The 24,363-nt window shown below is 44.0% G+C and overlaps 1 protein-coding gene across 3 annotated transcripts in view; it reads left to right on the forward strand.

Moving 5' to 3' along the window:
- CAP2 (cyclase associated actin cytoskeleton regulatory protein 2) overlaps nucleotides 1–24,363 on the forward strand; it is a 132,082-nt gene that overhangs the window by 95,616 nt on the left and 12,103 nt on the right. For all 3 annotated transcript variants that reach the window (XM_080806357.1, XM_080806359.1, XM_080806358.1), the window contains exons 5-9: nucleotides 340–483; nucleotides 816–901; nucleotides 3,427–3,532; nucleotides 22,678–22,867; nucleotides 23,866–24,041. In XM_080806357.1, coding sequence (XP_080662483.1) covers nucleotides 340–483; nucleotides 816–901; nucleotides 3,427–3,532; nucleotides 22,678–22,867; nucleotides 23,866–24,041 — 702 coding nt within the window. The remainder of the gene's footprint in view (nucleotides 1–339; nucleotides 484–815; nucleotides 902–3,426; nucleotides 3,533–22,677; nucleotides 22,868–23,865; nucleotides 24,042–24,363) is intronic.

Consider the following 24,363-nt stretch of genomic DNA (forward strand, 5'->3'; position numbering starts at 1 on the left):
ATCTGTGTTCCATTTGGAAATGTGACTGACCGTGCTCCGCGTCCCTGTGGTCCCTTCCGGATTCTCTAAAACAGGGGCTATCTCATAGGGCTGGGTTTCGTCCATGTCTCCAGAGGACGTTGTAATAATGTTAAAAATATGCACCATTTTCATACTTCTGAGAATGAAAATACAGTATTCCCCCTAACAACAACAACAACAACAACAGCCCATCCTGTTCTGGAAGCCCCTGACCTGCAGATAGATGACAGGTCCCGAGCACTCCTGCTGGGGCCATGCTGGATAGAGGCCCAAGCTTCTGTTCTGCCCTTAGTCACGGTGCTCAATGTTTGCTTGCAGAAGGACGTGGCTGCGCTTCTGAAACCGATTTCAGAAAAGATTCAGGAAATCCAGACTTTCCGAGAGAGAAACCGGGGGAGTCAAATGTTCAATCATCTCTCGGCCGTCAGCGAAAGCATCCCCGCCCTCGGCTGGATAGCTGTGGTGAGTCCCGTCCGCGTGGAATGGCACCCCATTCCAAAGTACAGTGTTTCGGAGAACTTCTAGCTACCTTCGGGCTCCTTCCTCTGTCTGTTACACTGCAGGGAATTCCTCTCAGGGTCAAGGCCTCAGACCTTTCTTACCATGTTACAGTTCGGGACTTTGTGTTCTGAGATGTGGAAATGTCTCACCCCAACCCCTTTACAGAGCAAAATGTTTGCCTCCTGACTTTCACTTAATATTTCCGTGGCTTTTCTTCATCTTGAAGGCATGTTCTTTCTTATCCTTATTTTTCTTTTTCCTTCTATGCTTGGGTGATGGTCCTGTTCTCTCAGTCCCCTAAGCCCGGTCCTTATGTCAAGGAGATGAATGACGCCGCCACCTTTTACACTAACAGGGTCCTAAAGGACTACAAACACAGGTACGTACCTTCCTTTACTAGCCAAACTTTCAGGTGCTTGCTTGTCAGACGTGTGTCCCAAAGCTTCATGTAGTTCACCCCGATTCCTTTCAAAGGTGAGTTTACAGTAAATGTTAAGGAAATATCCCATCTTTGCAGCTAAAGCCAAGTGGGAAGTGAGATCCGTTATCCAGATAATGTATGTGCGTTAGAAAGTCTGGCTCAGTTCTCTTGTGATGATAAACTCCCTGCTTGAGCCCGTGTCGCCCCATACGTGTTTCCGCAACAGCCAGAGAGCTCAGTGATGGCTCGTGAGGGACCCGCCCTAGAGGGTCACAACTCTTTACGCTGCCCAAGACAGAGTTGGTGAGTGAGCAGAGAGAAGAAAGGAGAAATCCAGGAAGTGAAGTGTAAATGAGCAGCAGAAAGGAGATGTGACAATTAACCAGGCCACTGGGAGGGAGACCAGCGAGTGCGTTAAGACGAAATACAGTTGGGGTGGACAGAGAGACGTCTATTTAAAAAGCAGTGCAGATGAGTCCAAACCAAGCTGGAGAACCAGCTTGAAAAGACATCGCATTCTACAGTACGAATAATAGATCCTAGAGACACTTAAACTGGTGTTGGAATGGAAAATGGAATCGAGGGGAGACCTGTGCCGTGTCTCTCGACTACTCAGGGGATGTCATGGGAGTTCTTCCCCTCTCCTACATAATGTCATGGCTGGCCCTGTGAACACCTAGCGAAATGTGATGTGGCTGATGGCTAGTCACTCTGGGCAGGAATGGGGCAAAAATAAAAGCAATAAAGTTCCATCCCCTGGGCACCAGGCTCAAGAGTGGATCCCCCTTTGAGCCCTTGGGTGGCAGAAGCAGAAGTGGTCCTCGTCCAGCAAAGGCACGGGCTCCTGCATCTCACTCACTGGCCCAGGTGAAGGAAACTTGAGGACCAGGTCATTGACCAATATTACATATTCAAAATTTTGCATTACTATTTCTCTTTTAGGTAATTTTTTTTAAAGATTTTATTTATTTATTTGACAGAGACCACAAGTAGGCAGAGAGGCAGACAGAGAGAGAGAGAGGGGAAGCAGGCTCCCCGCTGAGCAGAGAGCCCGATGCGGGGCTCGATCCCAGGACCCTGAGATCATGACCTGAGCCGAAGGCAAAGGCTTAACCCACTGAGCCACCCAGGTGCCCCTAGGTTATGTTTTATTTTAATAAACACTGAGTAGATGTGAAAGAATATTTGTAAAATATACAAAAGATACCGTTGAAATGCAAAAAAGACTTCTATGCCTACCACTCAGTTTAAGAAATATGTATCGATATTTTTTACTGCAAAAAGCAGACACACTCAGCAGTTCTACTCCTAGGTGTATTTCCAAAAGAAATGAAACATGTTCACACAAAACCTTGTACACAAATGTTCGTAGCAGCTTTAATTATGATAGCCAAAAAGTGGAAACAATCCAACTGCAACGGCAGCAGATAAAATGTATATCCACAAAATGGTATGTTATTCAGTCATTAAGAAAATGAAGTATTGATACAAGAGCAACATGGATGCACCTTAGAATATCCTAAGTGAAAGAAATCAGATGCAAAAAACCCCACATATTGAATGATTCCATTTATATGAAATTCCAAAACCGGCAAATCCAGAGAGACAGAAAGTAGCTTAGCAACTGTCTGGGGCTGTGGAAGTTTGGGGAAAATGTGGAGTAACAGCTAGTGGATATGAGATTTCTTTTTTTGAGGTGATGTAATGTTGTAAAATTGACTGGTGGTGGTTGCATGACTGTCGACCTAATCTATTAGATTATACACTTTAAATGGGTAAATTGTATGGGATTTGAATTATATCTCAGTAAAGCTATTATTAAAACAAACAAACAACGACCAAAAAAAACGACAGCCACAGTGCTGAGCTCCCCTCCTAGACTTCAGTCATTCTGTGTTTGGGAAACTGTGTTTGAGCGGTTGTGCCCAGCACTACAACTCCATGTTGAATTAGGGACTGGGTGTTCCCTGTTTGTAGGAAACCTTCTCCTTGCAACAGCACCCTCCTTACCACTCTAAAATACTCTAATTTCATGACTCTCTTGGCCAAATAATTCAGTCAGATTATTAGAAAACCAGCCAAGGGACTTTTTTTCTTTCCAATGCCATTCTGATTTCTGAAAGCACTTTGCTTTTCATTTTGCATCAGAAACAGTACAGAAGGAAGTGGCCTCCCTCCACATTCATCTCCCTGTTAGAGATTACGTGAGGACGCATGGCCTGAATTGCCGGGTCCGCTCCCAGTGGTCCTCTCTGCCCCACGCCTGGAGCTCGGGGAGGACACTTGGCTCATCTCAGGAGAGACCTGGGTCACCGGCCCGTCGGGTCCTTTTCAGAATTGGTTCACGGGGACTGAACCAGAAGGACTATTGGCCCAGGGTCCCCCAGGGCCTTAGTTACTGGATTACCATGTTCCCACCAATCTTTTTTAAATTTTATTTTCGATCCTAACTCTACTCTCTTCCACCTTCTTTTACAACAAAGTGATTTGCGCCACGTGGACTGGGTGAAGTCGTATTTGAGCATTTGGAGCGAGCTGCAAGCGTACATCAAGGAACACCACACCACAGGCCTTACTTGGAGCAAAACCGTAAGTGCCATGCCCTCTGCCGCCCAGGGAAAGAAACTCCATAGAAATATTCATTCCTGGTAGCCTGGAAATGTCACACCTTAGAATTTACCTCAAGGAAAGCGTAAGATAAAATAGGTATGTAGAAACTGTGCAAGTGTCATTTGTCACGGAGCAATCTGGAGATTGCCTACAGGACAGCAGAAAGAAGGTGGTTAAGTTGCCCATGGTAAGAACCCAACATTCTTCAGCTGTTGAAGGTAACATGTAGGACAGGCACCGGGCTGGCTCAGTCGGTAGAATCAGTAGACTCTCAATCTTGGGCTCATGAGTTTTAGCCGTGTGATGGGTGTGGAGATTACTTAAGTAAATAAACATTTAAAATCTAACATGTATGATGTCTACATGGGAAATGACTGACCAGCCAGTGTGATAGAAGGCAAAAGGTTTTGAGCACTAAGATGGCATATATATTAAGAAACTGTGATAACAATTAAAGGAAACAGGAAGGTTTTGAAAAAGGTTTGAAAATTTTTAAGGAGATAGAATGACTAATAAAAATGTCTTTTTATATGTTTTAAATTTCTCTTTTGGCGTTCAAGATTTTTTGAAAAATATTTTTGAATGTTACTTGGGCAGTCCTGGTGCTTTGAGTAGTATCTTGGTCATAAAATAAAGTCCCAGCCTTGAGATGTTGCCCTTGACCTTCGCCCTGCCCTCATCTCCAGCCTCGTCTGTCCTCTCTTCCCGCCTCTCACTGCTTCCCAGCACTGCCAGACTATGTATGGAACCCTGAATACACGCAGATCAAATCAGATTGTCGTTGTTTCAAAGTCTGCAGATCTCAGATGGTTTAGCCCTTTTTGCAATGTCCCAAACATATGTGGTGCTGTATGACCTTCCTGGGAATGGATGCCTGTCCTCTGTGCTTCCTTCGTATCTTGAATATAGCTCAGCCATAGCCGTGAGCTCATACGGTTGTCATTTGTATACGTGTGTTTTGGAGGCTCTCCCACTCAATTGGAAACTCATCTCTGTCTTCAGCCCCTAACATAGTACCTGGCACAGAGCAAGTACTCAGTATATGGTTTGAAATGGTTTGAGGGGCGCCTGGGTGGCGCAGTCAGTTAAGCATCTCACTCTTGATTTCGGCTCAGGTCATGATCTCAGGGTCTTGAGATCGAGCCCCACACTCAGGGCAGTCCGCTTGTGATTCTCTCTCTCTCCTCTCCATCCCCTCCTTCCCCCGCCCTCACGCACACACGCATTCTCTCTGCCTCTAAAATAAATAAATATAATCTTTATAAATATAATCTTTATAAATAAATATAATCTTTAAAAAATTTGGAGGTAGGTAGACTCTTCCTTATCCTTTTAAGTCTCTGCACTTGTTGTAGAAAGCCTTCCCATGGAAACTTCCTTCCATTAGAAATGAATGTTACCTTTAAATGGTCAAAGTGGATGGTCCGACTGGAGTTAATATTGAGAAAACAAAGTAGCAAATTTGTGAATTCCGTTCAGGGATAGAACTCTCATTCTCCCAGTGGTCGTGGTCTAGGTCCTAACTCTCATCTGGAATGTTGATGTCCGTGAGGTTGGCTTAATACCAACACCAAGTCTGTGACTTTTCAAAGGAGCGTGGGACGTCTGCCTTTGCTCCCCAACACTTGTACAAACATTAACATTGACCTCCATAGACTAACACTTCCTCCTATTTTCTACTCTGTTTTCTCCATAAGCAAAAATGCACAGTTGCAAAGTACAACTAAATTGATTATTTTTCATCTGCCTATGATATTATTATTTTTTTAAAAGATTCCACTTATTTATTTGACAGACAGAGATCACAAGTAGACAGAGAGGCAGGCAGAGAGAGAGGGAGGGAAAGCAGGCTCCCCACCGAGCAGAGAGCCTGATGTGGGGCTCGATCCCAGGACCCCGAGATCATGACCTGAGCCAAAGGCAGAGGCTTAACCCACTGAGCCACCCAGGCACCCCAGATATTATGATTTTTGAAAAGAGTTCATAAACACTTAAAGTGTTTTAATATGGAAAGGTATAATGGGGATGCAGGTGTGTGTTTGGGTGGATGGATTAGAATTATTTTTCTTACACTTCCAATGAGATACTGTCTTATTATAGATCTGTTTGTCATAAAGGGGAATTGTCATGTGTTTGCCGTGGAAATAGGTCATCACTAGACAGTAGTAGACTAAACAGCGAGAGTCCTTGGATGTCTTCTTATTATACTCATAGTAAATAAAAGGAAAAGGAAGGAGAACCCATTTGTGGGAAATAGTCATGTTGACAAAAGCTAGGCAATTAATTTTCTTTTTTTTTTTTTGGCAATTAATTTTCTAATGGCACCCATAGAAAAGAAGATTACTTTTAAATGGTTTCAGTACATTTTACCACACTGTACAAAGCTGAGTAATGGTGTTTTGAATATAGAAGATAAGAATCAAATATTAAGGGCACCTGGGGGCTCAGTCGATTGAGTGTCTGACTCTTGATTTCTGCTCATGTCTTGATCTCAGGGTCATGAGCTCGAGCCCCATTTTGGCTCCATGCTGAACGTGGGGCCTGCTTAAGATTCTCCCTCTCTCCTTCTGCTCCTGCCCCCTCTAAAAAAAGAATCAAATATTAGTTATAGAAAAATAAGCATCATTGTTTTCCTTTATTCTAGAGTGAGTACTTATGTTTTCATTAGAAATATAAGCCTTGTGACAATAGCTTTCAAATTTTTAAAGGCAACTGACAGTAAGAAATACAGTTCATTACTACATACACACCAGACACAACCAATTCACAACACTAAAACAAGTTTTACAGAATACTTCTGTTTCTTAACATGTGAAATGTATTCAAATATTTTTTTCTATTTTATTTCGTTTCTATAAAATTCTGGCTGAGACCCACTGAACTGATTTCATGACCCAACACATGGTACATTTTAAAAAACATGTTATAAAACATAAATGGCATATTTATACGTGTGTTTATATTTTACATAAAATATAATCCTTGGAGCAGGCTTTGGGTGGCGTGGATTGCCATAATAGTAGTGGCAGCTATTATGTATGGAGCACGTGTTATGCTAATGGGAGAATACGATTTAAAATGGTGATTGTAAAAAAATAAAATAAAATAAAATGGTAATTGTAGGGGCATCTGGGAGTTCAGTCAGCCAAGCGTCCAACTCTTGATTTTGGCTCAGGTTATGATCTCAGGGGGGTGGGATCGAGCACCATGTCGGGCTCTGAGCTGGGCGCGGAGCCTGCTTAATTAAGGGTCTCTCTCTCCTCTGCCCCTCCCCACCCCCGGCTCCTGTGTGTGCACACGGGTGCTCTCTCTTTCTCTCCCTCAAAAATAAATAAATAAATAAATGAAATGGTAATTGTTATAAACCAGAGCACCTGCTTCACTTCTTTAATGGGAAGGTTGTGGCCAGATATTAAAAGTGGAGAAGGATTATGGTAAGAAAGTATTGGTTCAAAAAAAAAAAAAAAAAAGAAAGTATTGGTTCAGAGAACATCCTACATGTAAAATCTTTTTTTTAAAATAAATACTTTATTTATTTATTTGACAGAAAGAGACGGTGAGAGAGGGAACACAAGCAGGGGGAGTGGGAGAGGGAGAAGCAGGCTCCCTGCTGAGCAGGGAACCCAGTATGGGGCTCGATCCCAGAACCCTGGGATCATGACGTGAGCCGAAGGCAGACACTTAATGACTAAACCATCCAGGTGCCCCTGCAAAATACTTTAGCAAGCTTTAAGACATACGTATAGAAGTACATTTCCTAATATTTTAGTCCTCTTCTTCTAAGGTTTGGGGTAAAAAAAAAATACATGTATTACAAAGTATATTATAAAAACCACAGATTCTGGGATGCCCGGGGGCTCAGTCAAACATCCGCCTTCAGCTCGGGTCATGATCTCTGGGTTCTGGGATCGAGCCCACATTGGGCTCCCTGCTCAGCGGGGAGTCTGCTTCTCCCTCCCCCTCACCTCCTCCCCCTGCTTGCTCTCTCTCTCTCTTCCTCTCTTTCTGACAGACAAATGAAATCCTGGACAACACAAAAAAGTTTTTAATTTTAAATCCAAATGTCTAAAACTGTTTAAAAGATTCCATAGTCCGAAGTAAGCTCGGACAGACCGTAATCTGTCAACATAGCGGCCAAGTGAACGATAAACGTCTACAGCCAGAATCACAGCGTTCTTGCAAGAGCTGTTAGAATGCTCTGATCAGATGGCCTTTGGGAAGAAAAAATAAGTAGGAATAACTTCATGTCTTTGCCCGCTGATCACAGCCACACAGACAGAATGTATTTATGATCGACAGGGATCCGAGAGGATGTCGCAAGATGGGGTGTTGAAGAGACACGTTCCATTTTAAGGGGCACAGTCAGAAAGCTTAGGGTGACTTAACATCACCAGTATTTGGAGTAACCCTTGTGTTTTCTCCATTTTCAAATCAGATGTTGAGGGTTGAGCCCTCTGGGGGCTAGGGGGGCCCAGCAGCAGGCTGCTCGAGGCTCCGGACTCTCAGAAGTCATCGCTCCCCCGAGTTCACGGCTGGGACCGGCCCAGCTCCCACCTCCTGACATTCACCCTCGGACCACAGCTGTGTCAGGCAACTGTTGTTCCCTTCAGTTGTCAGGGCGAAATGTCAGACCTGGAGGCTGGTGATTCTTGGGGCCCAAGCCCGGAGCGAGGGTCTGTGCACAAGTGTGCAGGCACAGGGGGCGAGCAGCAGCTGTGGGCTCATCTCTGTGGAACGTCCTGTGACGTTTACTGCGGGAAATGACATCTCGTTTCTGCCAACTGTCCCTTACCAGGACGGTGGTCCAGAAGGACCCAGCGCCAGAAGCAACTTGCAGTTCTCCGGTTAATTACTGGCAAACCTTTACAATATTAATTCACGTGGTTTCCTCAGCGCTGCGTCTCATACGCACTTTGTCGAATAAATCGGCCCTTTGGCAGGAGCCCAGGGGAGACCCTGTTACTTGTCATCCCTTGCAGTTGGTCAGATCTGTAATATCGTTGGCAGTTCCTGTAGGTCAGATAACAAGCGCTGAACAGCCAAGGCCTTGTCCTTACACTGAAAACTACCAAAATAACTGATTTTTTTCTATGAATCGGCCAGATCGACAGGGAGACGATTATTGTGTTCTGTGTGGCTCTGGCCAGGAAGAGGTCATGGAAAGGATTCCGTGAATCGGACAAAACGTGTTTGTCTTCTTAACTTTCTGGTACTAAACATGTTGACTTCTTTCTGTCCTTTGGTAGGTCTCCCTGGGTTCCCTTGGCTTTGGGAACCACTGGGATGTAATGAGTCGTAGAGAGGAATGAAAGTGCACGTAAGTGACCGTGCACGAAGCCTTATGTAACGGGGACAGGACTCCTTCTGTTAGGAATGTGCCTTTAACCCATCTGTGCTCTACCCCAGTTGCCAGCCGTCGAACCTCCAGAAAAACACAAGTAGTTGGGAGTGGCACAGTGACAGATGAGAGGGGTTTTATTTTTCTCAAAGCAAAACATTTTGCCGTCACTCCCTTTTCTGGGGGCCGAGCTTTGTCCTCGGCCTCTTCCTCAGCGTAAAGGCCAAACGTCCGATAACAAAACACAAGCGTAACAGTTCGCTGTGAGCAAATTAAAACTCAGCCAGAGGGCATTCTGACTTATAAATAATGTAGGCCCTGTCGCATGTCGTTAAATATGTATGTCTTGTAAGTTTTCCTGTCTTCTGGCCTCTCTGGCTCCCCCTTGATTCTTACAGAAGGAAACTGTTCTCAATCTTTTATATCAAAATTATCATTTAGAGCTTGTACCCAACCTGGGCCTTAGGTTTATTGATCAAAGTGAGTCGGTAGTGTCTTTCGCGGTGTGTCACTCGCCTGGGTCACAGAGCTCCTTGATCTCTTCCGCGGGGCTCTGGGCCTCGGAGAGTGGCTCCTTCCAGCCTACCTGACCACAGCTGTGTTCAGTCGACTTAATTGCTCCTGGGTTTTTAGCTCCCTTTTGGGGCTTTGGGTAACCAATTACTTTTGTTCTCCTGCGGAGAAGATCCAGACTGCTCCGAGGGAGTCAGGAGTATCATTGACTAGCAAAGTCGTTCCAAATGCACAGATAATGAAGGAAGCCAGGCATTGGCTTTGAACAGCCTCAAAGAAACTAGTAATTAAACAAACATAGCTTAAGCACCTACCATGACCCAGGTTCCGGGCAAGGTGCCGAGAATGCAGAAGCGGATATAAGACACGGTCGACACACGTTCCTGTCCCCTGAAACTCACATTCTTGCTGAAGAACATATGAACGAATGCAGCCCCGCTAGAAGTAAGCACAAAGCACGGCGCTCACACAGAACGTGGGGGGAGCAGAATTCAGGCCCCACCCCAGGCCCCCCGAATCAGAACCTGCATTTAACAAGATTGCCCCCGGTGACTTACCTGCATGTTAAGATTTGAAAAACACTGCTGTAGTGTATTCGAGCTGGACCCGAGGAGTCCAACTGGGGGGAGACTCAGGGGAGATCTTTCATTTTTACTTTTCCATTTATTTAGCAACTCGTTTACTTAATAGCCATGTATTGGTACCTGCCAGGGACAAGGCACACACCAGACATTCTATTTATGCTACAGTCTCTGCTGTCAAGCGGCAGGTTCTAATTATGATGTGAACATAACAATAATATAAGGCTCTGTTGGAAACTAAACCTTGCTAATTAGACTTCCTGGGTGGGAGGAATGGGCAACAAAAGGTCTGACGTTTGGTTTGGGCCTTGAAGGATGAGTAGGAGTTCACAGAGCCCTAGAAAGACAGTAAAGGAAAGGGCAGTTCTCAACAGGGAATTTGGCGTATGCGCATAGGACATGAACAAAATACTTTGAGAGAAAACCTGTGAATTTTGCAGAGCTGAGCACGGCAAGAGTTGAGGCCAGAAAGGCAGGCGGGGGCCAGGTGATGAAGTCTGGGGCTGTGGCAATCACTTTGTGACCTGGTGAGTGGGGGCGAAAATGCAAAGAAAGAGATGAGTGGACACCATGTTGAGGACAAAGCTGAGAGAGAGAGAGATCCAATCCAAACACCAAGTTTCCAATCTGGAAATCTGGGAGAATCCTAGCAGCCTTAGTACAGACAGGGAAATTCACAGGAGGACCCAGGAAAGGAGCAAGATAACCTTGACAGGAGCCTTCACTGTGCTGTCTTTTCAGGGCAGGTAGATGTTCTGCATGGAGGGGTGTAGCAAGCAGGTGAAGTCATTACGCAGGGGTATGGTCTGAGGACCACAGTTAAATGGATGCAGGGACCAAAAAAAGAGGACTTGATGGAGGAAAAACCGTGGAGGGGCAGCATTGTCTGGGGACATGGGAAGAGTAAGGCCTGGGAAGAGACGGCCATCGTCCACCTTATTGGTGGCCTTCATTGTATTATTTTATTGAAGCATAGTTGACACACAGTCCTCTGCTGGTTTCGGATGTACAACACGGTCATTCAGTGTTTATGTACATTAGGAAGTGATCACTGCCTAGTCCAGTGACCACCTGCCGTCCCACAGAGTTAACGACATTAGTGACCATATTCCCTGCTCTGCTTTTCATTCCCAAGACTTACTTGTTTTCTAACTGGAAGCCTGTACCTCCTAGTCCCCTTCACTTGTTCTGCTGATCTCGTGCCCGCACCCATCAGTTTCTTGTCTGTGTGTATGTATTTTATTTTATTTTATTTATTGTTTTCTGTATTTATGAATCTGTTTCTTTTGGTTTGTTCCTTAGATTCCACATGTAAGTGAGAGCATATGGTATTTTTCTTTCTCTGTCTGACTTACTTCATTTAGTTAAATACCATCTAGGTCCATCCATGTTGTCACAAATGGTAAGCTCTCATTTTTTTTATGGCTCAGTGATATTCGTGTGTGTGTGTGTGTGTGTGTGTACGCCACATGTTCCTCATCCATTTGTCTACCAGTGGACAGTCAGGTTGCTTCCATATCTTGGCTATCCTCGAGAACACGGCAGTGAATCAGTGATCTCTAGAAAACAGCCACTGGGGGTTGGAGGTAGCTGCAGTTTTTATAGAAGGAAGGAGTATGCTCGACTTTGTGTTATGATCTCTGGATTGTTTACAGACCAGTTGTCTGATTTCTGCCTTTTGGAGCTTGGGGATTATTTGAGGATTTTATTTGTACTTGAGCTGTATCTTCGGTGGAGTAAGTATAGGTCAAAAATAAACATCTACAGGAGCGCCGGGGCGGCACAGGTAAGTGTCCAGCTCTTGATCTCAGCTCAGGTCTTGATCTCAGGGTCATGAGATCAAGCCCCATATTGGTCTCCACGCTGGGTGTGGAGCCTATTTAAATAAAAAAATAAAATAGATAAATAAATATCTACAATTTCATACACAGTGGCTCAGAGTTAGCTACACTATAACGCTCTACGTGTTTTATATTTAAAACCATGTTTATTATGTCAAATATCTGAGTTTTATTAGTGGTTAATAAAAATATGTAAATTTTTTAGAGTTTTAAAATTTTTCCCTTCCTAAATCAAAAGAGTAGTAGCTTTTAAAAGTGCCAACCTTAATGATCAAGATTATTTTAGGGGTGCCTGGGTGACTCAGTGAGTTAAGCATCTGCCTTTAGTTCAGATCTTGATCCTGGGGTCTTGGGATCAAAACCCACATGGGGCTCCCTTCTCAGCAGAGAGCCTGCTTCTCCCTCTCCCTCTGCTGCTCCCCCTGCTTGTGCTCTCTCTCTCTGTCAAATAAATAAATAAAATCTTTAAAATTAATTAATTAATGAAAATTTTAAAAGGTTATTTTATTTACTAGCACTTTTTCTAAACAAGAACTTTGAACTCTCTTAACCTGAGGGCTAGCAAGTTAATACACCTTCCTAATTTATTTAAACCATCACCTTGGGAATATTTTAATTAAGGTGTGTGCATTTAAAATTCTTTTGTGTGGAACATTGAAGGCAGTGGTGTAACTGGCAATGTCCTGTTCCTTACCCTCTCCTGCAGCTCCTCTTAGGAAAATGAGAAGGTGGTGGTTTCGGCTTGCAGGCAGAGGTGCTCCCCAGGACAGAACCGGGGGTGCCTGAACCAGAGGAGATGTTGAGTGAGCTCGGCTGTCACTCCAGCCCAGAGCTGAACAACACTGGGCACCCCAGGGTTCACATTCATCACTGAGGAGCCGCACCTCTGGGTCGAAGTTCAGCCCTCATCATTCTCCGGGGGGACTTGCCCACTTCCTGAGACCAGGCCCCCCAATTAATCATGACCATGGTTGTATGGTTTGTCCATCTCCCTGTCCTTCTTGGCCCTAGGGCAAGAGCCAGTAAAGCCTTCCTTCAGCCCACTTTTTTAGAGTATTAAGTGATAACAAATCCTCCTGCTTTAAAAGTGAGTTTTATGTTTTCAAATGGCCAAAAGCCATTAACACCCTTTTTGGGGGGTGAGGGGATTAATTCAAGTAATACTCTTTTCAATCAAAAGGAACAGAGTATAGAGCATGAGTGATTGCTCGGTTTGTATGTTTTTGTAAGTAGATCTGAAGGCGATCTTCAAAGATAGTTTCAAGCAGTGGTAGTTTGATTAAACAAATGTGCCACATCAGAAGGTAATGCCTACAGGGGCGCCTGGGTGACTCCGTGGGGGAAGCATCTGACTCTTGGTTTTGGCTCAGGTCATGATCTCGCAATGGTGGGATCGAGCCCCACGTCCGGCCCCATCCTGAGCCGGAATCTGCTTCAGCTTCTCATTCTCTCCCCCTCTGCTCCTCCCCCTGACTTGCTCACTCGCTTGCTATTTCTGAAATAAATAAATAAAATCTTTAAAAAAAAAAAAAAAGGAGGTAATGCCTAGAAAGACATCACTCACGTGGGTCTGTAAATTCTTGCATGATGCTAACACTTGAGTTGCAAATAGTTGCTATAATGACAAGGCTCGTGTCCCCTCCTCCTGGCACCCCCTTCCTCTTGCTTGCTTGTGCCAAATCCAGTCCAGCCAACCTTCAAAGCCTATTTCAAGTGGTCTCTCCAAGATCCTCTCCCGTCTCCTCTGCTTATGTCCCAAGCTAGAAGTTCCCCTTTCCCCCACAGAACCTCCACAGCACCCCTTAAAATTTGCGCTGCTTTTATGATGCCTAGCACTTTCTACGTTGTAAAGCAGTTACTTGTTCACTTCAGTAAATATTTATGAAGCACCTGCCGTGTTTCAGGCACTGGGCCACATTACCGGGGACATGCAGATGAAGAATGAGTGGCTTTCCAGTGCTCAGGCTCGTGACCAAATCTGAACTCACTGACAGATAACTGCCGTATACCATGAACATCTCTTAACACGGGGATTCCTAACGGGTGCTCGCAATAGAGAAACAGGAAATCTGCACTTGGGAGGGAAAAAACCTACAAAAAGGAAGAGACATTCGGAGTGAGCCTTGAAGGACAGGCAAGGGTTTTCCAGACTGTAAATTGGGGAAGTCTTCCAAACAAAGGCACAGCCTAAGCAAAGACACAAAGGCTGGGAGCTGAGAGCCTGCCGTCTGGGAACACGGAAGTGCTTCTCTCTTTTCCGGGGCTGGGAGCTCATGAAAGCGGGGCTTCTCCCACCCCTCCTCCCCCACCCCGATTCAGCCTGGAATCTGCAGCAGGGACTGGTACGGGACCTTAAACGCCATGCCCAGTGGCATTGGCTACATTGAACACATTAATTTGTAATCACAGTTCTTGAGGATGAAATTCCCAGCATGTTACTCCATTAGCCACAGACTCTGTTCCTTGTGCAAGAGCTGCATAAGTAATACCTCTTTACTTCTTCTCTCCAAGGGTGGTAACTGAAATGGACAATGCGTTTTATAACAGGCAGCAGACTATTGGTCCCAAACGCCTCGCCTGCACCTGTCCCTTGCCACCTGCTCGCCACTAATTCCCAGCTGGTGTAAACTCAGTAAATGCACGCTAATATTAGATGAAGCCAGAAGGGTTTCTTAAGGGAAGGGAGGAAGGTGCAGGTAGGACAAACCCTGCCCGGAATGTAGCAGATGTAGCACGGAGCCCCGCCCAGACCACAGTCCACTGGTCTGGGTTGCATCTCTTGATGCAAGGCTGAGCTCCCCACAGACCTCTTCCCAGACCTGAGCACCAATTAAACTTCCCTGTGAATTTTGGAGCCTGCGGTTGAGACAAAAGTTACTCTTCGTGTGTTTCAACGATAAAGTTCAGGAGATGCTAGAGCTTCTATTTTTTTTTTTTTAACTCTTTCATAGAGCCAAACGTCAATCATCTTTCTAGCAGCCCTTATTTCCCTCACCCCATCATTTACCAAGCATATAATATATGCTTGATATAGAAGTATAAGAAATTTAAGAAATATAAGAAATTTATATAAATTTAAGAAATTTAAGAAATATAAGAAGTTATAAGAAATATAATCATTTCATTAAGACCCTAACATCTAAAAGAAAAGCAAACACTTTAATTCGATGAGAGTTCAGATCTGGGATTTTCTGGCCAAATGAAATAGTTGAACAGATAATTCAAGCCACATGTCACTCTCGGTCTTCCTATAACTATTGGCTATCTATAGTTTGCCTCTTTGATGGGTATACTCTGCTATCTTTAACTCTGGAAAATGTTCCCATGGAAAATTTATCTTTCCTTTTTTTTTTTTTTTTTTTAATGAGAAATTATATTTTCAAGCTGCCAGTGCTGGCAAACAACAAGACAAGACAATCTGGAAATGCCAGATTTGTTCCAGATAGCAGTAGCAAAGCAAGGGCAAACTAATAATTAAGGCTGCTTACCAAGACAATTTATGCAAAATAGCTGCATCACTCGAGCAAATTAGCTGGTGCTCAATAGATCCTTCTAGACTCTGCTGCTCTGAAGGCTTGGTCTCCTTTCACTAAGCATTTCTGCTTGGCACGTGTAAAACAGAAATCATCCCCTTTTTGAAGGGCCACATCCGGATACGTAAGTTAGGAGAACAACGGGCATAAAAACCATAAGTTACTGGTTTCCACAAACTAATACAGACTGTGCATGTCATTCCCAGGCTGTGTTCCAACTTAACACTATTACTCCTTTTCTGAAGGGACTTTCTTGTTCTGTTTCTTGTTCATCGGCTTCCATAGCTCACATCCCTCCAGGTCATCAAAGGAATGATGAGAGATCCCGTGAGGTTGGAAGGGTGGGCAAGACGGAGACCATCAGAAGTCATTGACGAAACCATGCGATGTATTTTCATGACCCTTCTGTGCTTCTTGAGATGAAGGTGTTTGGAACCTTGCCTCAAGAAAAGTGATCAAAACAGGCCCCGCGTTTTCTTCAGAGTTGTGGGGCCATCTTTGTATTTCATCCCTAAAACTCAAGTAGTGTTCTGTTACCAAAGATGAAATAGGAAATAGCCCCAAAATTGACTTTTTAAAAAATTATTAATAAACATATGCTTAAAATATTATACAGCACTTCATTGTCATATTTTTAACTGTTTTCTTGGAAGGGCCCCCAGAAACTTTGTTTTCATTGGCAGAAGAAGTCTCAGAATTATAGGAAGTGATAAAAATAAGAAAATAGAGGCGAAAGTCATAATTCCCTTTGGCTTCTACTTATGTTGTGCAGGATGATCATCTGTTAGTTTATGTGCAATCTTTTTTCTTGATTATAGTTGTCTTGCCAATAAAAGCGTGATATAAATATGAAAGTAAAATTCACAAGCACTTATAGAAATTGACAAATTTGGAAATGTATCAATTTCACTAAGTTCTTGGTCAAAGTACATCTTGCAAAAAATCGAAAGAAATTAGTTTTGATTCTAAAATATAAACAAACCCTAAATCGTGAATTTGTGAAGTATTTTTTTGCGACAAGAACAGTTGGTCATGTGTATAGAAAGTCTTTAGTTCTGAAACTGGTAGTTCCTTCATTTAACCCCTCCCTCCTATTGTGGTATATGAGTGGTTCTTCACCCTCGTATCTTACTTTATTTTATTTTGTTTTATTTTATTAAGATTTTATTAATTTGAGAGAGAGAGCGAGCAAGGGCACAAACGGGGGGGTGAGGAGCAGAGGGAGAAGCAGGCTCCCCCCTGAGCAGGGAGCCCAACATGGCTCCATTCCAGAACTCCAAGGTCATGACCAGATGCTTAACCAAATGAGCCACACAGGCATCCCATCACCTTTGAATTTTAGTTGCTATATTAGGAAATTAACAAACAGCATTTGAACAAAAATTTCAGTTGTAAAACAATTTGAATTCCCGCAACTGTAGCACGTTAATACAAGCGTATTTGTGACAAAAATGGCTTTGCGATTTTTAAACTGCTTCTGAAATGCGTAATTAGACACATGTACATTGTCACTACTACCTAGAGGTCACTAACTGTAAACCAGGGGATGGATGGGTCAGATTGGCTCCAAGGTGGACAACTAGAGAAGGAATCTGACCAAGAATCAGAAGGCAGCTATCTGTGTGTAAGTGTGAAGGGGATCTGGGGTGGGGGCCATAAGGCAAGGATGGCTGGCAAGGGAGGGGGGAGGCATAAATAGTACCACTGCATGGCAGATGTTTCATTTTGTAGCTTTATCTGTGATCTTCACAAATACTTGTCCAGACAGGTGGCTCAAATTATTACTATCACTAAGCTAGTTTCATAGAGGAGACATTGTAGCAGAAACTGTGTTGTATGGGATACAGTCCACTGGTTCCAAGAGTCTTTTGCATGGTATTTTTATTTTCTTGGTCTCTGCTTTTTTAAAAACTGGTAAAAGGCCAACAGGCCAAGAGGTAGGTTGGCTGACCCATTCTTAAAGGTGGATGTTACCCACTTTAACATTATCTGCATGTACGTTTCTCCCTCGGCATCTCTCTTTATAGGACCCTATCCTCTCCCACACATTGGATGGTGCAGCCCAGGCATAGGCCACAACAGCCCTTCTCTGGCTCCCCTAACCGCACTGTCCTGGGGAGAGTTGGTCATGCCCTCGTTTGTGCCTTTCACACCCCAGTTCCTGTTACGCATGGCCCGTATCAAGCTGCGTCATCTGTGATTACTAACTTGTGCATGGGACACCCCTGCTAGATTACGTGTTTCTTCATAACAGGGTGTATACTGACTTCACCGTATACCCAGTTCCTTGCAAGGAGGCACTCGGGAAGTGTGTGCTGAGTGGACTGACAGATGAGCCTACTCAGCCTAATTCACTTTCAATCTATCCGTTACAGAGTTAGGTTCTGTGGAGACCGAATCATCTGCTACCATTATTGTAGGCTTTGAAAAATCTTAGAATTTAAAGTGTAAGATTTGAAAATTTCCAAATTCGTTATTTTATATAAATTATTTATTTATTTACTTTTAAAGGTTTTATTTATTTACTTGAGAGAGAGAGAGAAAACATGAGTAGGGGGAGGGGCAGAGGGGGAAGCAGACTTGGCGCTGAGCAGGGAGCCCAATGCGGGACTCGATCCCAGGACCCTGAGATCATGACCTGAGCTGAAGGCATATTCCCAACCAACTGAGCCACCCAGGCGTCCCCAAGCAAATCAATTATTAAGCAGAGAAATCTTAGATGGAAAACTTAGGGCTAAGAAACAGACAAACAGAGATGATGTTGGTGGTTTTGGTTTTTTGTTTTTGTTTTTTTTTTTACTTAAGCAGCTATGTTTCACTTTTTTGCCTAATTTTTCACAAAGATAGAAAACCTCTGTCTAAAAGTACCCCATTAGACCCACTTTCTACAAATTTAGCAGAATGGATAATCGGAGTGGAGTCTTTTTTGTAAGTTATGTAGATCCAAAGCTAGACTATAACCTAACTAACTAGATCACTACGGCAATGGTTTGTCATTGGGGATAAAAATGGGTTGTTAATGACATCCGTAATTGCCACCAGCAAAACAATAAGGAGGTTTCATTTAAGAACCAGGAGTAGTTTCTTCTGCAGAATAAAATCTAAATTCTAAAGTAATAAAATGATTAGTAGCTAATTTCAAGTAACATTTAATGAAAAAAAATTCAGTGTATATTAGTACATAACTATATTGCATGTTATATATACGGCATCTATATTCAAAACATTACAAGCCTTCCGCATGCTGCATACAATGGTTTCATTATTTTATAGTTCATATATTTAAAATCAGAGGAGGCAGCTGTTCCCAGGACAGTTGAAATTAATTTAGAGGAAGAGATTCACAGATAGCCTTTGTCCATCCCCCCAAAAAAGTATGAATCAAACATCTGCTCTCAACATTAATCTTGATAGCTCTCAAAAACCAGCATTTCTAGGTTTTGTGCTGTGCTCTTGCTGCAACAGAGGCAAACTTTTGCACCTTGAATATGGCCATTGAAAAAAATATGCTGCTTTTCTTTTTTTTTTTTTAAGTTGCGGGTCATTGTTAACCATGACTTTAGTAAAATGTGTTTTCATTTGTTTCCAGTCTGGGGCTCTAAGTTATTTGAGACTTGGTTCATCAACATATCAAAGTAGTTGATATGTGCAAATTCCTCATTAATGGAACCAGGTACTCGGGAAGGGTGAATAAGGCAAGAGGCCAGTTTCTCGAACCAAGGGCACAGAGTCACAACAAACCCGGACCAAGAATGACTTGATGCTGAGATGTGGGTTTCAACGACCAAGACTTCCTGTGTCTCCATAGGATATGGGGTCCTGGTTCCAGAGTTGGCTACAGGGGCTCGGCCAGCCACTGGGGCATTAGAGGAACAGAGCAAGGCATAGTGGAGATAAAAATTAACCCGGTTATGACAACACCCCCCATACTTCCGTCATGTGTCTTCGAGCCAAAGGCCCAAGAGCAGCACACTACGTATGTGCTGAGGTAGCCTATGTCTCTGGTTCTTTAATTACACTAGTGACTTTTTTTTCTTTAATCCTGAAAATAATATACAGGATTTTGCTGAAGAAGGCTTTGGAATCAAGCAGATATGTGCTCGAATTCTGTCTCTGCCATTTACTGGCCGTTTACCGTTGGGTCAGTCTTCCTCATTTCCTGCTTTGTCTTCAGTTAAATAGGGATTTCAAGACAGTCCTAGTAAAAATTATCATGAGGACTAAGATTAATCTCAGCACGTGGCCTGGAATGATTCTTCCCACACTTGACTGCCTATTGGAATCACCTCGGGAGCTTCAAACGATACCGATGCCCGTGTCGCACCTTCCCAGAGCGCATTTCTGGGATGAGGGCTGGGCTTTCAAATTTCTAACGAATCCCCTCAATGATTCGAATGTTCACACAGGTTTGGGAGCCTCTGGCATAGGGCCTGTCCTATTCTGAGCATTAAATATCTGTTAAATGAATGGAAACAATCAGCACTTGGCACACATGGGACTTTCCAGAATTCTTGGCTCCCTCCCCGACCATCTTCCCTCTCTTTCCATGTCTGAAGATTCGTGCTGGGCTGTGATTGCAGTGGGTGTGGCTGGCCCTCGGGAGAATGCAGACGTCTCTGGTACCCTGTGCTGGGATATCCAGGGCGGGGAGGAGGAAAGGAGGAAGAGGCAAAGACGGGTTGCACTGCAAGGGACAGCCCCCGGAGTCCTGTCAAGGGAAGGGCTAACCCGTTTGCTTTTGAGGATGCTGTCTGCAGGGAGAGGCTGAGCACTCACTGTTAAGCCGCTTGGAAACCAGAGCCTCATTTTGTGCCCTTACTGGGCCTGCAGCAGGAATGTGCCAGAAGCTACGAACAATCAGTGGAGAGTTTCAGCTGCTCCTGAGTTCTCTTCATTTTTGGCTTTTATATCCAACCGTTGTTGTAGTAAATCCTTTGTTTGGTTCCCGGGTCTGCCCTCTGAAGGTATCGAAGTTCCAGAAAGTTGAATATGGGGCATATTGGTTTCAGTGTCCCTTAATGGCTCTTGGAAAGAGACTCTGAATTCTCAGAACAGGGCACCATCCCAATCATTCTAAGATACAGAAGCCAGGATCCTCTCTCCTTTCCTCAAAATAGGAGGACTCGAAAGCTGTGGTGTTTCAGGTGTGAAAGACAGGGTCTGGCCTTTCACTCCCTGTATTACGTGTTTAGGGGTAAAAGTAATATTTGGGGGTTCCTAGCATCTGGAACGGAGCGCCAGAACACTGTTTGGTGTGCGAAACTTAGATTATACGCTGTTCATGATTCAGAGCAAATTCTCAAATTTCACCCCAGCAACATAACAGTGAACATTTAAGAGACTTTAAAAAGAAAAAAAAAAAAAAAATCGGCCAGTCTCAGGAATTGGGTAGCGGTTCTCTGCATGACCCAAGGATCCTGTTGGAGTCAGGCTGGTCTTCCTAGAAACAAGAAAACATCACAAATTATCACTTCGGGAGACGAGACCTCCAGCCTACTCCATTTTTAAGATACGCATTCAGAGGAAGAGAAGACTCTTTTATCTTTAGAGTAATTCTACACTCAATAAGGATTAAATAAGTACTTTGAAAATAGCACTTTTTAAAATTTCAACTGGAAACTACTAGAGATTAAAACTTCCCGATATTGATATTTTAGAATACTGAGTTATTCATGCAAATGAAGAATATGCTGTCTTTGTTAATATTTAGCACTTACATGTTTTATATTTTGTACTTGGTATTGGAAATATATGAGCCTAAACCACCTTTCCGTCACTCTGAATTTTTTTAATTTTCCTGACTGTTGTTGAAAGATTTGTATTTATTTGAGAGAGAGAGCACGCGCACGCACAAGCAGACTTCCTCCTGAGCACAGAGCCTGACGTGGGACTCCATCTCACGATCCTGAGATCATAACCTTAGCCAAAACCAAGAGTCAGACATTTGGGGGTGCCTGGGTGGCTCAGTGGGTTGAGCCTCTGCCTTTGGCTCAGGTCATGATCTCAGGGTCCTGGGATCGAGCCCCACATTGGGCTCTCTGCTCAGCGGGGAGCCTGCTTCCCTCTCTCTCTCTCTGCCTGCCTCTCTGCCTACTTGTGAACTCTCTGTCCGTCAAATAAATAAATAAAATCTTTAAAAAAAATTTTTTTTAAGTCAGACACTTAACCAACTGAGCCTCCCAGGTGCCCCTAATTTTCCTGACCATTTTTTAATTGATCTAACTTATAATTCCTTATCATAGGTCTACTGTTCTACTTCAGGTTTATAAAGTAAAATGCTGTTTCACCCAAGTTTTGGCATATGTGTGCTTCTATCCTACTTGTTTTAAGTTCCTCTGTCGTCTAGCACCATTTACTGTCATGTAAACTTTATTAGAACTTCATACTGAAAGCAGTATTTGAATTTCATGGGACATCTGGGTGGCTCAGTCGGTCAGGCATCCAACTCTTGGTTTGGGCTCAGGTCGTGATCTCAGGGTCGTGGGACCGAGCCCCACTAGCACCCGTGTCGGGCTCCACGCTCAGCAGGGAGTCTGCTGGAGATTATCTCCCTGTGCTCCTTCCCCTGCTCATGCTCTCCCTCTCTCTCTCTCTAAAATAATTAAATATATTTTTTAAAAATTTGAATTTCACACAGCAGCAAAACTGAGAGTAAGCATAGCTCTTGCTCAGAAAGGATTCGGGTTCTAGTCAGTTCACTGTCAGCATCAGATGAATGAAGCCGTCAGGTGGGTCCTGGACGCTGATCACCTTCAGATCTGATGGGCGTCCAGGTCGTACGAGGCGCTTCCTTAAAGGTCAGTTTGAGGCATTAAAAAATGAGCTCCAGAGAAAGAGTTGAAGTGTCTCATTCTTGGGCTGCTCCAAAAGGTTTCAAAAACACCTAATAACCACTGAGTATTTTCCACTACTCTCTCTCTCTCTCATTGGTGTTTGCAGTTCCCAGTGGCCCAGAAAGTCAGATCCTCTTATCAGTTGGACTACATTTTTCTTACAATTCTCAATTGGCCAAGGCTGGTTTGTTTCACGTCCTGGGAATGAGGCTTGGTTTGCCCCTGCGTTGGCAGCATGAACCCCGTTTCCACCAACAGGGCTGTACCGCTCAGTCATGCTCCACTCCCAGGGTAGATCCCCACCTGGGTCCCAGAGCTCCCACACAGACCCAGGATGCGCAGATGTGCCCCCTCAGTGCCCGTTTGTGAATGTTGAACCCCACTTCCTCACCGGTAACAGGTTCTGAGTGACGTTAGCAAAATCCCAGCTCTCAAGTGCGGGCATCAGTCCGAAGGCAACGCTTCTCGTTTTCTCTCTCCCACAGGGTCCAGTAGCCTCGACAGCATCCGCATTGTCAGTCCTCTCTCCTGGGCCTGGCCTTCCTCCGCCCCCTCCTCCTCCCCCTCCCCCCGGGCCACCGCCAGTCTTTGAGAATGAAGGCAAAAGAGAGGAGCCCTCCCCTTCACGCTCTGCTCTATTTGCCCAGCTTAACCAAGGAGAAGGAATTACAAAAGGTGAGAAAACTGGACCTTGATGCTGTCTCCCTCTGGCTCCAGGCACACAGATCCCCGGAGCCCATAATGCATCATTCCATCCCCGCCCCCAACACACAGGGAGCTGCTGCTGGGAAAGCAGAAGCCTGCAGCCTTCTTCTTCTTGAGGCAGATGGGCTCAGTGGACTGTTGCATGGACCAGCAAGAAGAACTCAGAGACTCTGGGTTCTAAGTGGACCACTGCACTGCATCACCACTTAGGCCTCCAACGCTCCAGCCCCATCTACAACCAAGGCATTAAGATAGAGTGAAATAAAATGTCAAACAATCACATCTCTGTCCTCAAGCAGTGTACAGGCTTGCCAAATAATTATATCACTAAAGTACTTCTGTTCTCACCGTGAACAGTTTTGTTTTAAATCATACAACATTTAAAATGTGTCAGGATGTACATGCATTCTATACAGTAAGGTTTATACAAATGCATTTTTGCTTTAGACAGGTAATAGGAGTTATTTCACAGTTGTCCTTGTGCACTGGGCTAGGAGCTAAGAGGCCCAAATTCTAAATTTTTCTCTAGCTCCAACTGGCTGGGCTGTTCCCTTATCTGCAAAGTAAGGGAATGGATTCATAACCCTAAATTCAATTCCATACTCTGATGTATACTTGCTGGGAGGCCGTATCCTTTCAGGCTATGCCTGGGGAATGATTTAGCCATGAGAAAAGAAGTAAATCATGCCATCCCTTTTGTCTGTGTGCCTTGCTTTTTGTAGGATTTTTATCTGTCATCTCCTTAAAGAAGAGCTTCTTCCAATTTAAAAAAATGTTTACAGTGCTTCTAATTAATACTACGTTTATAAGGTCTTGGACTCTGCCTGTCATTAACCTTGAGAGAACACTAGACTGTTATGAAATTATCAAAATTCCTTGTGCTTTTTGCATCACATTCATCTAAGGAGTGAGGGGCATTTCCCTTTGCATAAAATACAAAGACACGTGGCTATGTGTTACCTTCCCAGGGCTCCGGCACGTCACAGATGACCAGAAGACGTACAAGAATCCCAGTCTACGGGCTCAAGGAGGACAAACTCCATCTCCTACCAAAAGCCACGCTCCAGGCCCCAGGGCCCCCCACTCTCATTCTTCTCAGAAGCATGCTCCTGTGTTCGAGTTGGAAGGAAAGAAGTGGAGAGTAGTGAGTGAAGCCCTTTCTTCTTTATTCCCGACACGCTCCAGGGAAAGGACCATTGCTAAACCATGGACTAAGGTGGAAGGGTTACCGAGGCTGAACCGTTGACTGAGGTCTTAAGGGTTTCTGAGAGACGTGACAAAAGACACAAGCCACCGGCTACAGTAGAAACCAGGGCATTTCTGAAAGCTTCCATCGACTTGTTTTTGGTGTTTTTTGCTTATTTTTTGTACATTGTTTTCCACAGTGTTTTAAAATTATTTTTTAAATTGTGGTAAAATCACGGAACGTATCATTTGCCATCTTAACATCTAAGTGTATCTAATGA

The sequence above is a fragment of the Martes martes genome, assembly GCF_963455335.1.
Source record: "Martes martes genome assembly, chromosome: 6".
Lineage (NCBI taxonomy): Eukaryota > Metazoa > Chordata > Mammalia > Carnivora > Mustelidae > Martes > Martes martes.